This window comes from Ammospiza nelsoni, chromosome 30, assembly GCF_027579445.1.
Source record: "Ammospiza nelsoni isolate bAmmNel1 chromosome 30, bAmmNel1.pri, whole genome shotgun sequence".
Classification (NCBI taxonomy): domain Eukaryota; kingdom Metazoa; phylum Chordata; class Aves; order Passeriformes; family Passerellidae; genus Ammospiza; species Ammospiza nelsoni.
Window position 1 is genome coordinate 2343251 of NC_080662.1, and position 15190 is coordinate 2358440.

Consider the following 15190-nt stretch of genomic DNA (forward strand, 5'->3'; position numbering starts at 1 on the left):
TGCCCCTTGCACTCCATGGGGACATGGGGACACAGCATGGAGGGTCCCCAGGGTGCTGCCCAGCAGAAACCACAGAGGCTGATGGCACAGGGCTGCCTGAATGCTGGAGCCCAGCAGCAAAATTCAGCTCCTCTCTGCCCTTCCTGCTGAGCCATCCTGTCCATGTGGGCAACGTGGGAGATGGGGATACCCCAAAAGTGACCTCAGCGCCCCACAGGCCTCACCCAGGACCAGAGCACGCCCCAGCTGGACCCCTGCAGCCCCTCCAAGGTCTGTGCTGAGGAGGGAGATGGGGCAGGATCCCTTGGGAAATGGCTCCAGGGCCATGGAGGAGCTGAAGGTGCTGCCCCTCAGGAGCCTCCGAGCGGGTGGGGTGTGCTGGGCACCGGTGCCTGCTGAGTGCTTGGCTCTCACAGCATCCTTTGTCTTCTGCACTCCTCGCCTTCCTGATTCTCTCCTTTTAAAGCCCTCGGGCTCTGCAGGGCCGGGACAATCTCCTGGCCCCAGCCCAGGCCGTGGCTGCTCTGCCAGGGCTCAGCTGGGCTTTGTCACCCTGCCAGCCCTGCAGGAACCTCCTGTGCCACTGCACCTCGGGGCAGCTCCCACAGCTCCGAGCAGGGCTCAGGGTGGGTGGGGAATGACCCCCCATGTTCCAGCCAGCTGTGGGGTCAGCAGGATGCTCCAAGGGCCCCAGGGATGTTCCAAGGGGCTCAAGGATGTTCTAAAGGATACAGGGATGTTCTAAGGGATGCAAGGTGCTCCAAAGCGCGCCGAGGGATGCTCCAAAAAGGCTCAGGAATGTGCAGCTCCAGCCCCCCAGAGCTGAGCAGAGCCAGAGCCAGATGTGTGCAGCTGCAGCTGGGGCACACAGCTCCCCCAAACCCCCTGTCCTGGGCACCACAAGGAGAAGCAGGGTGGGACCATCCCTGGGGACACCTTGGGGACCTTGCCACCTGCACCCCGTCGTGCTCCATGCAAGATTTGACGGCAGAGCCCTTGTCCCTACTCGATTTCAGGCTCCTGTCCTTTGTTACACGTTTACAGCAGAGGCAGGAGGGCTGCAGGAATGTGCTGCTGGGATCCGGGAGCTGTAAACCCCAGCCTTTGTTGTGCTTGGGCCTCACTAAATCACCGCCTTTCCCTCTGAATGCTAATGTCCTCCAAAAGTGCTGACCGGGGCATCTTTTCCTTGCAGCTTTCAGGGGAAGAGGCTGACGCAAAGCCTGGGGCTGGCGCTGCCACGGGAGCAGCGTCCCGCAGAAATCCAGCAGAAATTCCCTGCTCCAGGGCAAGGTGCTGAGGCAGAGTGGAAATTTTCCAGGGTAGAAATCCATTTTGATTTAGGTGGAATGTACATCTTTCAGTTAAATCTGTAGCTTGCTGGTTTTTCTGACTGCCTGCTCTCTGGAAGGGCTGAAGGACAAGAAATAAGGGGGGAAAGGGGGGCAGAGAGAGCAGGACAACCTGGCCCAGGAGTTCTTTCTGAAGTATTAATTGTCACAGAGATCTTTTATGAAAAATCATTTCCTCCTGAGAATCTGGGAGGCCTCAGGAACAAAATGTAAACATTGATTATCTGCTGCTGTGGAATACAACAGGTGCATCTGTGATTGGTCTCATGTGGTTGTTGGTAATTAATGGCCAATCACAGTCAGCTGGCTCGGACAGAGTCAGAGCCACAAACCTTTGTTATACATTCCTTCTTTTTCTATTCTTAGCTGGCCTTCTGATGAAATCCTTTCTTCTATTGTTTTAGTATAGTTTTAATATAATATAATATATATCATAAAATAATCAAGCCTTCTGAAACATGGAGTCAGATCCTCGTCTCTTCCTCATCCTCAGACCCCTGTGAACATGGTCACAATGAGTGGCAAGTGAAATCAGTGGAACGAATATGTATGAACCTATGGTGAAATTGCATGTATATGTATTTGAGAGGGATATAAAAGAGGATCTGGAGTTCCCAGATTGGATTCCCACATGAGTCCAGCGCTGTAATAAACACACTAGCTTTACAACTTTCACAGAATTTGTGGAGTTTTGTTTCTCTCCCCAAAACAGCGCTGGGACGGACACGGGCACCACAACACCCAGCTCAGGGCTGGAGCACAAAGAGCGTGAGGATGCCCTGGGGAAGGATAAACAGGCAAGAAGCTGTTTCTCCAGGCTGAGGGGAGACTGGAAGGTCTTTGGCACCAGCACGGCTGGAAAAGCTCTCCCCACGCCAAAGCACACACAGCTTGGATCTCTGCAGCGTTTTGTTCACCTGGTGCTGCAGAACAGAATCGCGTGATTTATGGGGCTCCACGGGGGTCGTTTCCTCCTCTAGCTCAGAAGGTCATGCAGCAGAATTGCTGCTTCTCCCCTCTGCAGGGTACAGGGTCCTGGGAAGGTGCATGGGGTCCCCGCATGCCAGGCAGAGGTGAGAGTGGGCACATCCCCAAGTGAAGCTAAGGAAAAAAGCTGGCTGGTTTTTTGATCTGAAAATGGGTTTGTTCAGAGGTGTGGAAAGGGTCCATCCCCTTCTGCCTGCCCCCTGGGAAGATGAAGGTTGGCACAGCCTGTGCTCGCTTCAGGCTGAACACGGGGCTGGTGGTCACTACAGGACATCCAAGGAAAATAAGAGTCGCAGCTTCCAGATCTTTCTAAATTGAAAACACAGGAGGTAAATGGACACGTGAGGCCTGGCACACACACCAGCGTGATGTGGTGGGGCACGGATGGAGGATGGGGATGTGGGAGGCACCAAAGCCCACCCAGAGCTCACCCACAGCAGGGCAGTGCCCAGGTGATGCCAGGGCGCCCTGCCAGCCCCTCTGCTCTCTCCACCTGTGAAACCTCTCAGCAGAGGAATGTGCTGGCTGGCTCTGCCTTCATCCCACCCAGCCTCCTCCTCTCCCTCCGCCCAGAGCAGGGGCTGAGCCCTGGGAGCCGGCAGAGCCATTACCTGATCATTTCACCCCAAACCTCCCCGGGGTTCCAGAGAAAGCCAGGCGGGTTTGGGAGTGGAGCAGCCCCGGGCTGGAACAGCAGGAGGGAGGAGATGCCTTCCCTCATTGCGGCACTAAGAGGCAGCAGTGACTCCATGTCACAGACATCTTTTATGGAAAATCCTTTCCTTAGGCTTTTTCCTCCTGACAAGCTGAGAGGCCTCAGGAACAAAGTGTAAACAATGGTTATCTGCTGCTGTGGAATGCAACAGGTGCATCTGGGATTGGCCTCACGAGGTTGTTTCTAATTAATGGCCAATCACAGTCAGCTGGCTCAGACTCTCTGTCCGAGACAGAAGCTTTTATGATCATTCTTTCTTCTTCTAGTCTTAGCTAGCCTTCGGATTAAATCCTTTCTTCTACTCTTTGAGTATAGTTTTAATGTAATATATATCATAAAATAATAAATCAAGCCTTCTGAAACATGGAGTCAGATCCTCGTCTCTTCCCTCATCCTAAGACCCCTGTGAACACCACCACAATCCCCAATTTAGGGTAGTAGTGTGACCATCCCGTGTTTAGGGTGGCAGTGTGAACATCCCCAGTTTAAGATATAGTTTTAATGTAATATATATCATAAAATAATAAATCAAGCCTTCTGAAACATGGAGTCAGATCCTCATCTCCTCCCTCACCCTCAGACCCCTGTGAACACAGTCACAACTCCACAGCAAGGTGTTATTTTATTGAAACAACATTTGTTCCATTTATTAGACACAGATCCAGCACTGTGGACGGGCTGGGTGAACAAGGAGAGGCTCAGGGACAGAGCTAAGGACACAGGACACCTGACAGCTGGCTCTGTGGTGCTGCAGGAGCCCGAGGCCTTGGGTTTAAAGTGCTGCTCCTACCTGAGCTTGGAGAACTGGCTCTCAGTTGGGTTGTTCTAAAGGCTGGCTGACTCTGGAAGAGACATTTCATTCCTACTTAGCACCAAATCTAATTTTACAGTAAGTATAAATATATACATATTTAAAATCCATAATGTGAGTAATTTCTCAGTATTTACATAGGACAGAGTAAAAAATTTTAACAAATGCTAAAAACAGCTTTTCAGAATCCTCTGAGAGTCTGGCAAAAACTGAGCACGTGAGGAGTCACTTTGCAGGTGTGGAGAGCACTTGGTGTGTGTTCTGAGCCTGGTGAGGATCAACCAAAGCTCCACCCTTGGGAGAGGTGTGCAGGCCCAGGTTGTTCCCTCTTGTGACCCAGAGGGATCCTGAAAGTGCAAGTCAGATTCTGTCACAGTGTGTGGCACCTGCACAGCTCCCACACTCCCAGGTGAGGCTGCTCCTGTCCAGCAGGGCCTGAAGCCCTTGTGATCAGTGCTACCACACCAAATGCTGCTCCTTCCCTTCCTGTGGCCACCTCCTCAGTTAAACTGTGGCCACGTGGGTTGTTGTGGGCTGATCAGCGACTAAAACACCCAAACAGGACCAAGAGCCTGAGCTGTGACCCTCAGGACAAGCTGCTGGCCCTGGCTGTGTGGGGATGTTCCTGCAGAGGATTTCACACTGCAGAACAGGCTTTGCTGGAGCCCAGCCCAGCTTGCTCTGTGCACAGGCCATTCTAACATGAAAAGCTGCCTTTGCTAAGCACAAACACCTGCTCAGGAACAGCTCAGACAGCAGCACCATTATTAACATATTTACACCATAAGTTAAAAGTAGCAGGGCAAGGATCCAGCACAAAAGAGATGTCTGGGGCCATCCAGACAGCAGTAGCCTAGTTGCTAACAAGCTTGGGACAGAGAGAGAGGTCCCTGAGGGCTACTGCCCTCCTTGTGTAGAGCAGCCTCCTGGGAAATCCCTGCTCCCTTTGCAGGTGTGGAGATGGAAGCTGCTTCCTCCCAGTGCTGCCTCCACGTTAGACTCCATTGGCACCAGCCTTGCTGCTCTGGGATGCTTCCATTTTGGTCTAGGGGCAAAAGAAAAGGGCAGATTTTAGGCAATAGAAATGTTTTTTGAAATTCGTAATCTTTTCTGAAGGTGTTTTCCCATTTAGCATGGGAAGCTGCTCTGGAGAATTGATAAGGAGCAAAGATGTGCACATAAGCACCTAAACTGAAATCAAACATTCCCAGAAAGAAAATGGGCAAAACAAAGACAATCACTGCAGAAATATTTTTACAGATACCAAGTGGCTCTTACCCTGCTGACCCCAAGGGAAGGCTGGTCTGTCCCAGTGGCCCAAGACAGATTATTAAAGGAAGATTACATGGTTATATCAGTAATTCCTCCCACTTTGACTGCTCTCTGCCATGTGTGGTATCTTTGTATTGAACAGCCCCCAGTGCAGTTCTCATCCAGTTCCTCCAGCTGCTCCCTGAACCCAGCAGCATTCAGAGCACCCTGCACTCCAAACTTCCTCAGTTTGGCTGCAAGCTGTGTGAAGAACAATCCCTTTTGGGAAATGTAAGAACTCTTACAAGCTCACCTCTCGTGGGGGAGGAGGCTTCACTGATGCTTCAGAGAATGGCAATTTCTCTGTTGGCTGGGACACAAATTCTTCAGTCTTTAAGGAAAAAGCAGCTGTAAGTCACAGAACCCTCTCAGAAAGGCCCAACCCCCCCCCAGGCCCTAACAAGGCTGTTCCCTGCTCACTCTGTGAAAGCTGTGCTGGCATTTCCATTGTTTCCCCAGCACAATTTAACTATGTGGAAATATTTCTGGCAGTTGATACAATATTCTTTGATTCCTGCTGCTGCTTTTATCAGCTGGGACTAATCTAAGGAATTCACTGCAGTGTGATGCTGAGAACCATATGCTCTGGCTTTCTTACTCCAGATATTTTGGCTCATTTTGTCCCAGATAACAAACCCAAATTCACTAAGAGGGCTCAAAACAAGTCCTCTTTTAACTGGTTCCTCTGAGCTGAATGTACCTGGGCTGAGGTCTGAAAGAATTCAGGTTGAGGTTGAGTCCTCCCTGGCTGGGAGCCAGCACCATGGTACTCAATAACCAGCTGCTCCCAGGCACAGCACCAGCTCTGCCACAGCAGATCCCTGCTCCCTCCCCTTGCCTCTCAAATCAGAACTGTGAGGCTCTTGGAGGGGAAAAAACACCCACACAGTGCAAGAACACACTGCTCATACTCTGTGGTGTCAAACACTGGGTTTGTCCAGCTTTGGAAAGGTTTGGTCACACCCAATTCCCAATTCTGCAAGTTTTCCTGCTTGCAGACTGCTGTTTCTAACCTTTCTTCCCTGCACAACAGAGGCAGGATCCAGGAGGGTCTTCTGACCTTCAAGCACAGATGTCATCCCAGCAGCATCAGTTGTCTGCTGAAGAACACAGAATCACAACTTTAGTCCACTTGTAGGCTCAGAAAACAAGATTCTATCAAAGTCCTTCGTTTTTATAATGCATAATGGTTGAGCTATTAACCTAAGAGCTTTATTCAAACCACTTGCCTTGCTCTGTGGAATGGGAACAGATTGTGGCTTTACATCTATTAAGTACAAGGCACGGGAAAGCAGGAGGAGGGAAGAAGGAATGTTCTCTTTTAAATGCAGATCCAGCCACTGTTGGAAGAAAACAGAAGGAAAAATTGCTTCATATTGGCTGTATGTGAGCATTTATTAATACAACACTGTCCTTAAAGCAGTCTTGAGTTTGGATAATACAGTTTTAAGTTACCATAATGAGAAGAAATGGGTCTGAAGAGTTAGGAATACCCCCACTTCACCCTGCTCCTATCTGGCCCTGGTTCTATTTGGTTTTCTCTTTAGTCTAAGACATAATCTGGACCCTTCATGCCTTAGAGCTCAGCTCTGTGGGTGAAGATAATACAGTTTTAAGTTACCATAATGAGAAGAAATGGATCTGAAGAGTTAGGAACACCCCCACTTCAAACCAGACAGGAGCAAGGTGGTTTTCTCTTTAGTCTAGGACATAATCTGGATCCTTCATGCCTTAGAACTCAGCTCTGTGGGTGAGGATAATACAGTTTTAAGTTACCATAATGAGAAAAAATGGGTCTGAAGAGTTAGGAATACCCCCACTTCACCCTGCTCCTATCTGGCCCTGGTTCTATTTGGTTTTCTCTTTAGTCTAAGACAATCTGGATTCTTCACACCTTAGAGCTCAGCTCTATTGGTGAGGATAATACAGTTTTAAGTTACCATCATGAGAAGAAATGGGTCTGAAGAGTTAGGAATACCTCCCACTTCAAACAAAACCAGGGCCAGATAGGAGCAAGGTGGTTTTCTGTTTAGTCTAGGACATAATCTGGACCCTTCATGCCTTAGAGCTCAGCTCTGTGGGTCAGGATCCAGCTTGAAATTCATGCATGAATTCTCAGGAAGCTGTGCCTGCTGCACCTGAGCACTGCCTGGAGCCTGTCCTCTGATGAATCTCACACCTGCCCAGGCCAGGGCACACTCACCTGCCCCAGCTGCTCCTTCAGCTGCTCCTCAGAGAGCCCCACCGACCGCATCCCTCTGGCCCTGCAGGCGCTCTGCAGCTCCGCCACGCTCAGGCCACTGACCCCTTCCTTGGCAATCATCTGCAATGAACACAACATCCCCATCCAGCACAGGGCAAGCCAGGACCCTGCTGCACCTGAAGGGACTTCTGGAGGTCCTCAGTTCAATCTCCTGCTCAAAATTGTTCAGTATTTGTGCTTTGAACCTGTTTAGAGATGGGGATTTCACAGCCTGTTCCACTGTTTACCCACTCACTTGGTTGAGTTGAAATTTCCCTTGCTGCAACTTATGGCCACTAACTCAGCATGTGTAAATCTGATTCCATTTTCCAAATAACCCCATTGCACATCAAAAAGCATTCCTTTTTTATAAGTTAGCATGACCAAAAGGAAACGTTCTAGTGGCAATATCTGAAATGCCACCTCCGTCACTGTCGCAGACATTTTTTCATAGAAATTCTTTCTTTGGAACTTGTTCATCTTCTGGGAAGCTGAGGCCCCAGAAAGAGAATGTAAACAATGATTATCAGCTGCTGTAGAATGCAATACGATGCACCTGTGATTGGTTAATGTTCCATGTGTACAATTAAGGGCCAATCACAGGGCAAGCTCTCTGGAACACAGTGACAGAGAACTCTCTTGTTTGGAGATTCTTTTCTATTCTATTCTTAGGTTAGCAGCCTCTGCAACTTCTCTTCTTATTCTTTTTAGTATAGTTATAATGTATTATATATCATATATCAATAAATCCAACCTTCTGATCATGAAACAAGATTCTCATCCTTCTCTCACCCCAGCGACCTCATCAGGTCGCTGTAATACGTTACAACTCCCCAAAGACTGCAAGGCTGCAGGGAGGTGAACTCTCATTATGTCTTCTTCTGGGATGTGTGCTGGGGAGGATCTGACTCTCATCAACACCAATTTCCCCTGTTCTGAGGGGTGTGGGCAGCTCCTGGGTGCTGCTGCAGACCCACCTCGTCGTCGGCCTTGATGCTGCGCAGCCGCATCAGCAGCTGGAAGCGCAGCAGGTTGTTGGTGCCCAGGGCCTGCAGCTCCAGCAGCTTGCACAGAGCCACCAGCTGGGGCCTCTCCAGGTGCTCCAGGGTCAGCTCATCCTCAAAGAGCTTGGAGAAACACACAATCTCCTGTGTGCTGGGCTGCTGGCCGCTGGGACGCACCTGAGGGGAGGCACAAAGAGCCCGGAGGTGAGCGGGATCCCCAGCTGGAACCTCCCCACCTTCCCCTTCCTCACAGTTAAAAGTCACAGTGAAATTGTTATTGAGTGGTCACTGGAATTTCCAGGGGGTGAAATGCGTGCCCTGCCAGGCTGGGAATTCCTGTGAGCAGGGCTGGGACAGAGTTGAGGGAAGGCACAAAGCCCTGAGTGGGATCCCCAGATGGGAACATTCCCCCTCTTCCCTTCCTCACAGGAGAATTCCTGTCCCTGCTGGAGACAGCAGGATACAGTGGCATCCTCAGCTGGGAGTCTCCCCTCCTTCCCCTCCTCACAGTTAAAAGTCACAAGAGCTAAGGCAAGGCACAAACAGCCCTGAGTGGGATCCCCAGCTGGGAACTTCCTTCCCCTCCTCACTGGGGAATTCCTCTCCTTGCTGGAGATCCAGTTAAAAGTCACAGTGAAACCCTTATTGAGCAGCCACTGGAATTTCCATGGGGTGAAAGGTGTGCCCTGCCAGGCTGGGAATTCCTGAGCAGGGTGGGCAGGGAGGCACCCAGGGAACAGCCCCTGACAGCTGCTCTGTCCCCACAATCCTGGTACAAATCCCCTGCTCTCTGCCCCACCAGCAGCCCTAAAGGTGTGTGTGTGTGCCATGGCTGCCATCCTACCTCGTGCAGGTAAAAGGAAAATTGTTTCCCTTTTCCTGTGTCTGCCTTGTTCCTTTTGGCCATCTCTGCAATGGTCTCCCTCAGGAACTTGGCCAACTCCAGCCTGGCATTCAACTTCTTCTTCAGCTTCTCTTCCTTCATTTGGGAAATACAAAGTTATAAAGCAGAAAATGGAATTGCTGTGCACATTCCTCCTGATCCCTGTCTGCAGCAGAGCCTTCCAACTGTCCCACTCTGTTGAATTTTTGGGGGTCCCCAGGATGAGGTGAGAGATGAGAATTTGACTCTATGTTCTTAGAAGTCTGATTTATTATTATATTATTCATATTATATTGATATTATATTATTTATATCACTTATATTTATATAGTATTGTATTTACATTATATTGTAATTATATTATATTATAATTATGTTATGAATGCTATACTAAAACTATACTAAAGAAAGGATACAGACAGAAGGCTTAACAAGAATGAATAATAAAAACTTGTGACTCCTCAGAGCCTGGCTGTGATTTGCCATTAAGTTAAAACAATTCACATGTTGGATAAACAATCTCCAGGCCACATTCTAGAGCAGCAAACACAGGAGAAGCTGAGGCTTCTCAGCTTCCCAGGAGAAAATCCTGGGCAAAGAGGGTTTTTCAGAAAATATGAGTGAAACACCACTCAGCCCAGGAATGAGCTGGGAATGTCTGAGGCTGAGGCTCACTGGCAGCACAGGCAGGGAACAGCAGCCCTGCACAGCTGCCCAGATGTTCTGAGGAGCTGGGGACACTCCACAAACCTTTTTTGACTCCGTCTCAAACGTGGAGGGCAGCATGTCAGGGAAGAGCTTCAGGAACATAGGTAACAGAAACTCCATGAAGGGAACAATGACAAACACCAGGAAGGGAACCAGCCTGAAGAGATCTGCACAAGTTCTCAGCAGCTGCAGGGAGAAAAGCACAGCAGGGATTACCAAAGTGTGCCCAAAGAAGGGGTTAAGCCTCTTAATACATCACTTTATCCAGGTGTTGTTGATAGTAAAATATTTTAAAATCATAGAAAATTCGGGGAGCTAGAAAGAAAATTAGGCTTAGTAGGCCCTGGGGAAATGTTAAAGGTGGGCCCTGGGAAAGTTAGATTAGATATTATATTATATATCATATATATTACATACTACATAATATATCATATATCATATAATATTAAACATTATATTATAGATAACATACTATATATTACATGATATATTATATAATATTAAATATTATATGCCATATTATATACATCAAATATTACATATATTACATGTATATATTATATATTTTTATATTATATATAAAATATATTACATTATATACCACATATATATTATATTACATTACATATCACATTATATTATATTATATTATATATATAATATAATATAATATATATCATATAGTACATATCATATAATATATATCATATAATATATATAATATTATATATGTCACATTATATTATATTATATATGTCACATTATATTATATTATATATGTCACATTATATTATATATGTCATATTATATTATATTATATATGTCACATTATATTATATTATATTATATGTCACATTATGTCACATCTTGCTAGATCATGTGAAACTGCACCTGTGTAGTCAGTATATGATAAATGATATAATTTTTAGATGTGATTAGATATAATTATTGTTTAAAGAATCATAACTATGTTAGGGGTTTGAGGGGATCACAAGAAATCCATGCTTGGATAAAATTAATGCATAGAATAGAACAATGTAAGTTTAATAATTAATATGTAAGTTATACAATGATAGGATATAAAACATGTTCAGCTCAAAACCATGTTGCTGTCAGATCTGGGTCTGTACCCCTGACCCAAATAAAAGCACCTGCACATAATTATTCTCTAATTATGTGTTCCTGAACACTAAAATTGTAGCACTCACCCTTCTCCTCTCCCTCCTGGTGAGCACCTGCCCGTGCAGCAGCCTCCACACCATCCTGGCAGCCACCTTGGTGTCGATCCAGAGCAGGTGGAACCCGTTGTAGTAATGCTTCAGCTCATCCACGACCCTCTGCCTCAAAGGTCTCTTCCCTGCAGGAGCCACCACCTGCTTGGCCAGGTTTTTAGCAGCTTTAGCCCCCTGGTTCCTGGGTTTTCCATGCGGATCCCCTGGCAGCTGCTGCTGGGAGCTGCTGCAGGTGTGCAGGGCGTGGGCAGGGGAGCGGGGCAGGCAGGCCCGGCGTGCCCAGGGCTGGCTTTTGGAGTCCCTGCGGCTCCAGCTCAGCTGGGGATCCACCAGCTGGACCAGAGCGGCGGCTGGGGAGCACGGAGAGCTGCAGTGAGCCAGGAGACGGGAGCCCCTGAAACTGGAGAGGTGTTTGGGTAAGAGCAGGGCAGGAAACCCAGTGCCGAAACCCAGGACGTCCCTCTGGCTGTCCTGAGCAGCCCAGACCCTGCCAGGGGGCTCAGAGACCCTGGCACACAGCCCAAAACCCCTCTGTGGTTTTGATTATGACCCATGGAGCAAATTATCGACCTTAGATGAAGATCTGCAAGCCACAACAGTTAAGCAGAATAATAGTGGAGTTATCACCGGGTGGAAAAGTAGATTTTAGGGGTTCAGGAGGCAAAATGGAGGGATCTGGGTGTGTCCAGCCTTCCTCCTTCCTCTTCTTGGCCTCCACCTTCTGCTGTGATGGTGGCACTCACAGACTGGTTTAGAGTAGAAGCTCACTGTCTAACACAGGTGATAGGTATTGGGAAGGAATTGTAAATATTGTACATGTAGTTTTTAGTATAAAGACATAACACCACCCTGGGGGCAGGCAGAGTGCCTGGAACTGTCCTGCTGGATGGACCTCGGCAGGGCAGGAGAAAAATTTTTATAGATAAGATACAATAAACAACCTTGAGACGGAGAAATGAAGAGCTCTGACTCCTTCTTCAAGCGCCGGGCTGGGAAAAGAGACTTTGGAACTTTTCTCGGGATCACTGCGAGCAGCTAAAGATCCCGACAGCGAGGCATCACACCCAAACCAGCCCCGTGAAATCGCTTTTGTGCTGACAGCCCGATCCCCCAGCACCGGCTGCAGCACGGACCAGCCGTGCTGTGCCCGCCCTGACGGGGCAGCCCCGCCGCCACTCCCGGAGCCGCTTTAACGGGGAATGGATAAAAGCTCCGAACCCCCCCAGGCCCGTCCGACCCCGCGCGGGCTCACCTGGCCCTGGCCGCGGCCAGGAGCGCGTTACAGCCGCACGCAGCCATGGCAGGGCCGGGCGCGGCGGGCCCTCAGCCCCGGTAGCGGCGGGGGGCGGCGGCAGCTCCGGCGGGCGCCGGGGGCCGCCGGGGCCCGGCCGGCCCCATCCCCGAGCGCTGCCGGGCGCGTCGGGGCCGGACCGGGGCTTGCCGCGCCGCCCCTCTCCGGTCCCGGTGCTCGTGCCAGTCCCGGCGATGCCGATCCCTATCCCGGTGTCCCGGTCGCGGTACCGGTTCTGCTTCCGGTTCCGGTTCTGCTCCCCGCCCCTCCCACCCGTCCCGTCGTGCCCCGCGCGTGCGCCGCTCGGACCTGTCGCCGCCCTGTGGCGAATGCGCCGTGACGCCATCGCGCCGCGCCACGCCCTGCTCGACGCTAGCCAATCAGAAGTCAGAACCGCTGTCCTGCCGGAGGTTCGCCCAATAGGAGCGCAGTGGGGCGGGGCCTGACCTGAGGAGCCCTCGGGAAAAGCCGCTGATTGGGCGCGCGAGCCGTGACGTTACTTGCCGGTGGCGTGACGCCATCGCGAGACGGGGTAGTTGTGCGTGACGTCACGCGCGTGGGGAGGTGCTCGGGACGGGCCCGCGGGGCCCTGAGGCCTCCGACAGACCCGCACCGGGGCCTTAAAGGGTATCCAGGATGTGAAAAATGCATGTGATTGGCTTTTCGCAAATATTCAAATGAATATTATATGTGTTGTGTTAGAAAGCGATGCTGTGTTCATTCTCTTAAGTAGTGATTTAAATATAGTTTTAGGTCATAAACAATGTTAAAATAGAACCTATGCTGTGTAAGACACTTTTTTAAAGAAAGGACTCACAGCGAGATAGCAGCCACAGGATACCTGAATCTTTCAGAGAAAAAGAATTTATTGCTCTCTTATCAGATGAAACGAACTTCTCCCCACCTCGAAGGTGCTGTTAGGATTCAGAGGAAGAAGTTGATGATGACCAGACAGAATCCTGTGTTTGAATGGAATTTATGCATCATGTATGAGGTGTTTGAATATGCAACAGGCTGTTGATTTTAAGCGTTAATCTTTTGTTAACGTGGGTCCTTTTTCGGGCTCATGCTGCCCAGAAAAAGGTACCTGGACATCCGTAACTCTTTGTATTTGTTGTGTCATATTGTCCTAATTCAAATTGTCCAAATTATTGTTACTCTAATTGTGTTACTATTTTTATAACCATTGTATTTCTAGTAAACTTTTTAAATTTAAAAATAACAAGTGATGGGCGTTTTTCACAGCTGAGGGGTGGGTGGAACACACTGACAGCTCAGAAACGTCCCCAGCAGGTGACAGATGACTTTATCCATGGAATTTTTAAAGGCCCTTCCAACCAGAGCCATTCTGAGATTCCATTAAATATTACCTGGTTTGCAGAGACTAGAGGAGAAAAAGCAATTCATTGCCCCAGTGAAAAAAGGGTCTGGAACCCTTTGGTTAATGGATGCCCAAACAGTTGAACAGTGTTTTAAAAAGTAGAAAATAAAATGGAGTAGAGGGGTGAAAAAAGGGACCAAGCTCCCAAGTCTGCTGCCAGAGCTCCCAGTTTAAATAGTTTAAAGGACTTTAAACTGGGCTTTAAACACATTTAGATTATGTATAAAAGAGCTTTTCCTGTGGGAATGAGGGACACAGATGAGCCTCCTCTCCTGTTCCAGAGGAGACTCATCTGTGGCTGTTCCTGTGATGAGCACGGGCCTTTAGGAAGGTCCCTAAAGTGAGGAGCAGAATCACTTTTTAAATTTCCATTCTTACAGCTGTCCCCAGCCCCACCTCTCGTCCCTCTTGTCCGAGAAGCCCAGAAAGGGACACAAATCCGGCCCAGTCCCCCCCTTGTCCCCATCTCCCCTCAGGGGTCACGCCGCCGCCACACGGGGCCGAACTACACCTCCCGTGATGCCTCGCGGCGGGCACCGCCCCGGCGGCCAATGGGCGAGGGCGGCGCGTGCGCGCGCGGCTGCGCAGTGCGGCGGCGGCGGGGGGCGGGCGGGGGCGGAGGCGCTCGGCGGGGCCGCACCGGCACAGCCGCTCCAGCGCCGCCGCCGCCGCCAGCGCCTCCCTCGGCCGCCGACCCGCCGGAACCCGCCGGGCCCCGCCAGCGCCTCCCTCGGCCGCGGCGGGCGCTGGGGGCGGGCGGCCTCCCCGGGGCGGAGCCGGCGCTAGCGGCGGGGGCGCGGAAATCGAGGCCGGGGCTCCGTCGCGGCCTTGCTGGTGCTGCGGGAGGAGGAGGAGGCGGAGGCCCCGCGCCGCCCCCGCCGCCGCCTTTGTCTGCGCGGGGCCGGGCGGACGCGGCGGGGCCGTGAGAATGGAACTGACTGAAGGTGAGCGCGGGGCCGCGGCCGCCCCGGGGCGGAGGGGCCGCGGCCGCCATGTTGCTGCTGCGGGAGCTGCGGCGGCACCGGGGCGGCGGGGCCGGACCCCGGGCAGAGCCCGGTTAGGGCAGAGCCCGGTCGCGACAAACCCGACCCGGGTTTGCCGGACCAGAGCCTGGTCAGGACAAGCCCCGGCTCTGCGGGACCCCCGGCCGGCTCCGCACTCCCCGCTCCGGCTCCGCCGCTCTTACCGGGGCCGTGCCCCGTCCTGTGCCGGGTTCGCCCACCGGAGCCGTCGGTGTCACCGTGCCGCGGCCTCCGCAGCTCGGGGAACGCGG

At 50.7% G+C, this 15190-nt stretch overlaps 2 protein-coding genes across 5 annotated transcripts in view; one reads left to right on the plus strand and one right to left on the minus strand.

The window, feature by feature from the left end:
- Positions 1 to 3657: 3657 nt before the first annotated feature.
- Positions 3658 to 12692, minus strand: LETM2 (leucine zipper and EF-hand containing transmembrane protein 2). 2 transcript variants are annotated; one of them, XM_059490966.1, is made up of 10 exons: positions 12498 to 12692; positions 11222 to 11645; positions 10056 to 10199; positions 9267 to 9401; positions 8396 to 8599; positions 7380 to 7499; positions 6406 to 6516; positions 6190 to 6273; positions 5430 to 5507; positions 3658 to 4910 (listed from the first exon to the last, which is right to left on the minus strand). In XM_059490966.1, the coding sequence occupies exons 1-10, from the start codon at positions 12542 to 12544 to the stop codon at positions 4860 to 4862; spliced, it is 1398 nt and encodes a 465-aa protein (XP_059346949.1). In that variant the 5' UTR covers positions 12545 to 12692; the 3' UTR covers positions 3658 to 4859. The 2 variants fall into 2 exon arrangements, with proteins under 2 accessions (XP_059346949.1, XP_059346948.1); XM_059490965.1 differs by having other exon boundaries at positions 6190 to 6276.
- A 1936-nt stretch (positions 12693 to 14628) lies between these two features.
- NSD3 (nuclear receptor binding SET domain protein 3) overlaps positions 14629 to 15190 on the plus strand; it is a 38228-nt gene continuing 37666 nt past the window's right edge. For all 3 annotated transcript variants that reach the window (XM_059490699.1, XM_059490701.1, XM_059490700.1), the window contains exon 1: positions 14629 to 14861. The gene's annotated coding sequence lies outside the window, so the exon portion shown is untranslated. The remainder of the gene's footprint in view (positions 14862 to 15190) is intronic.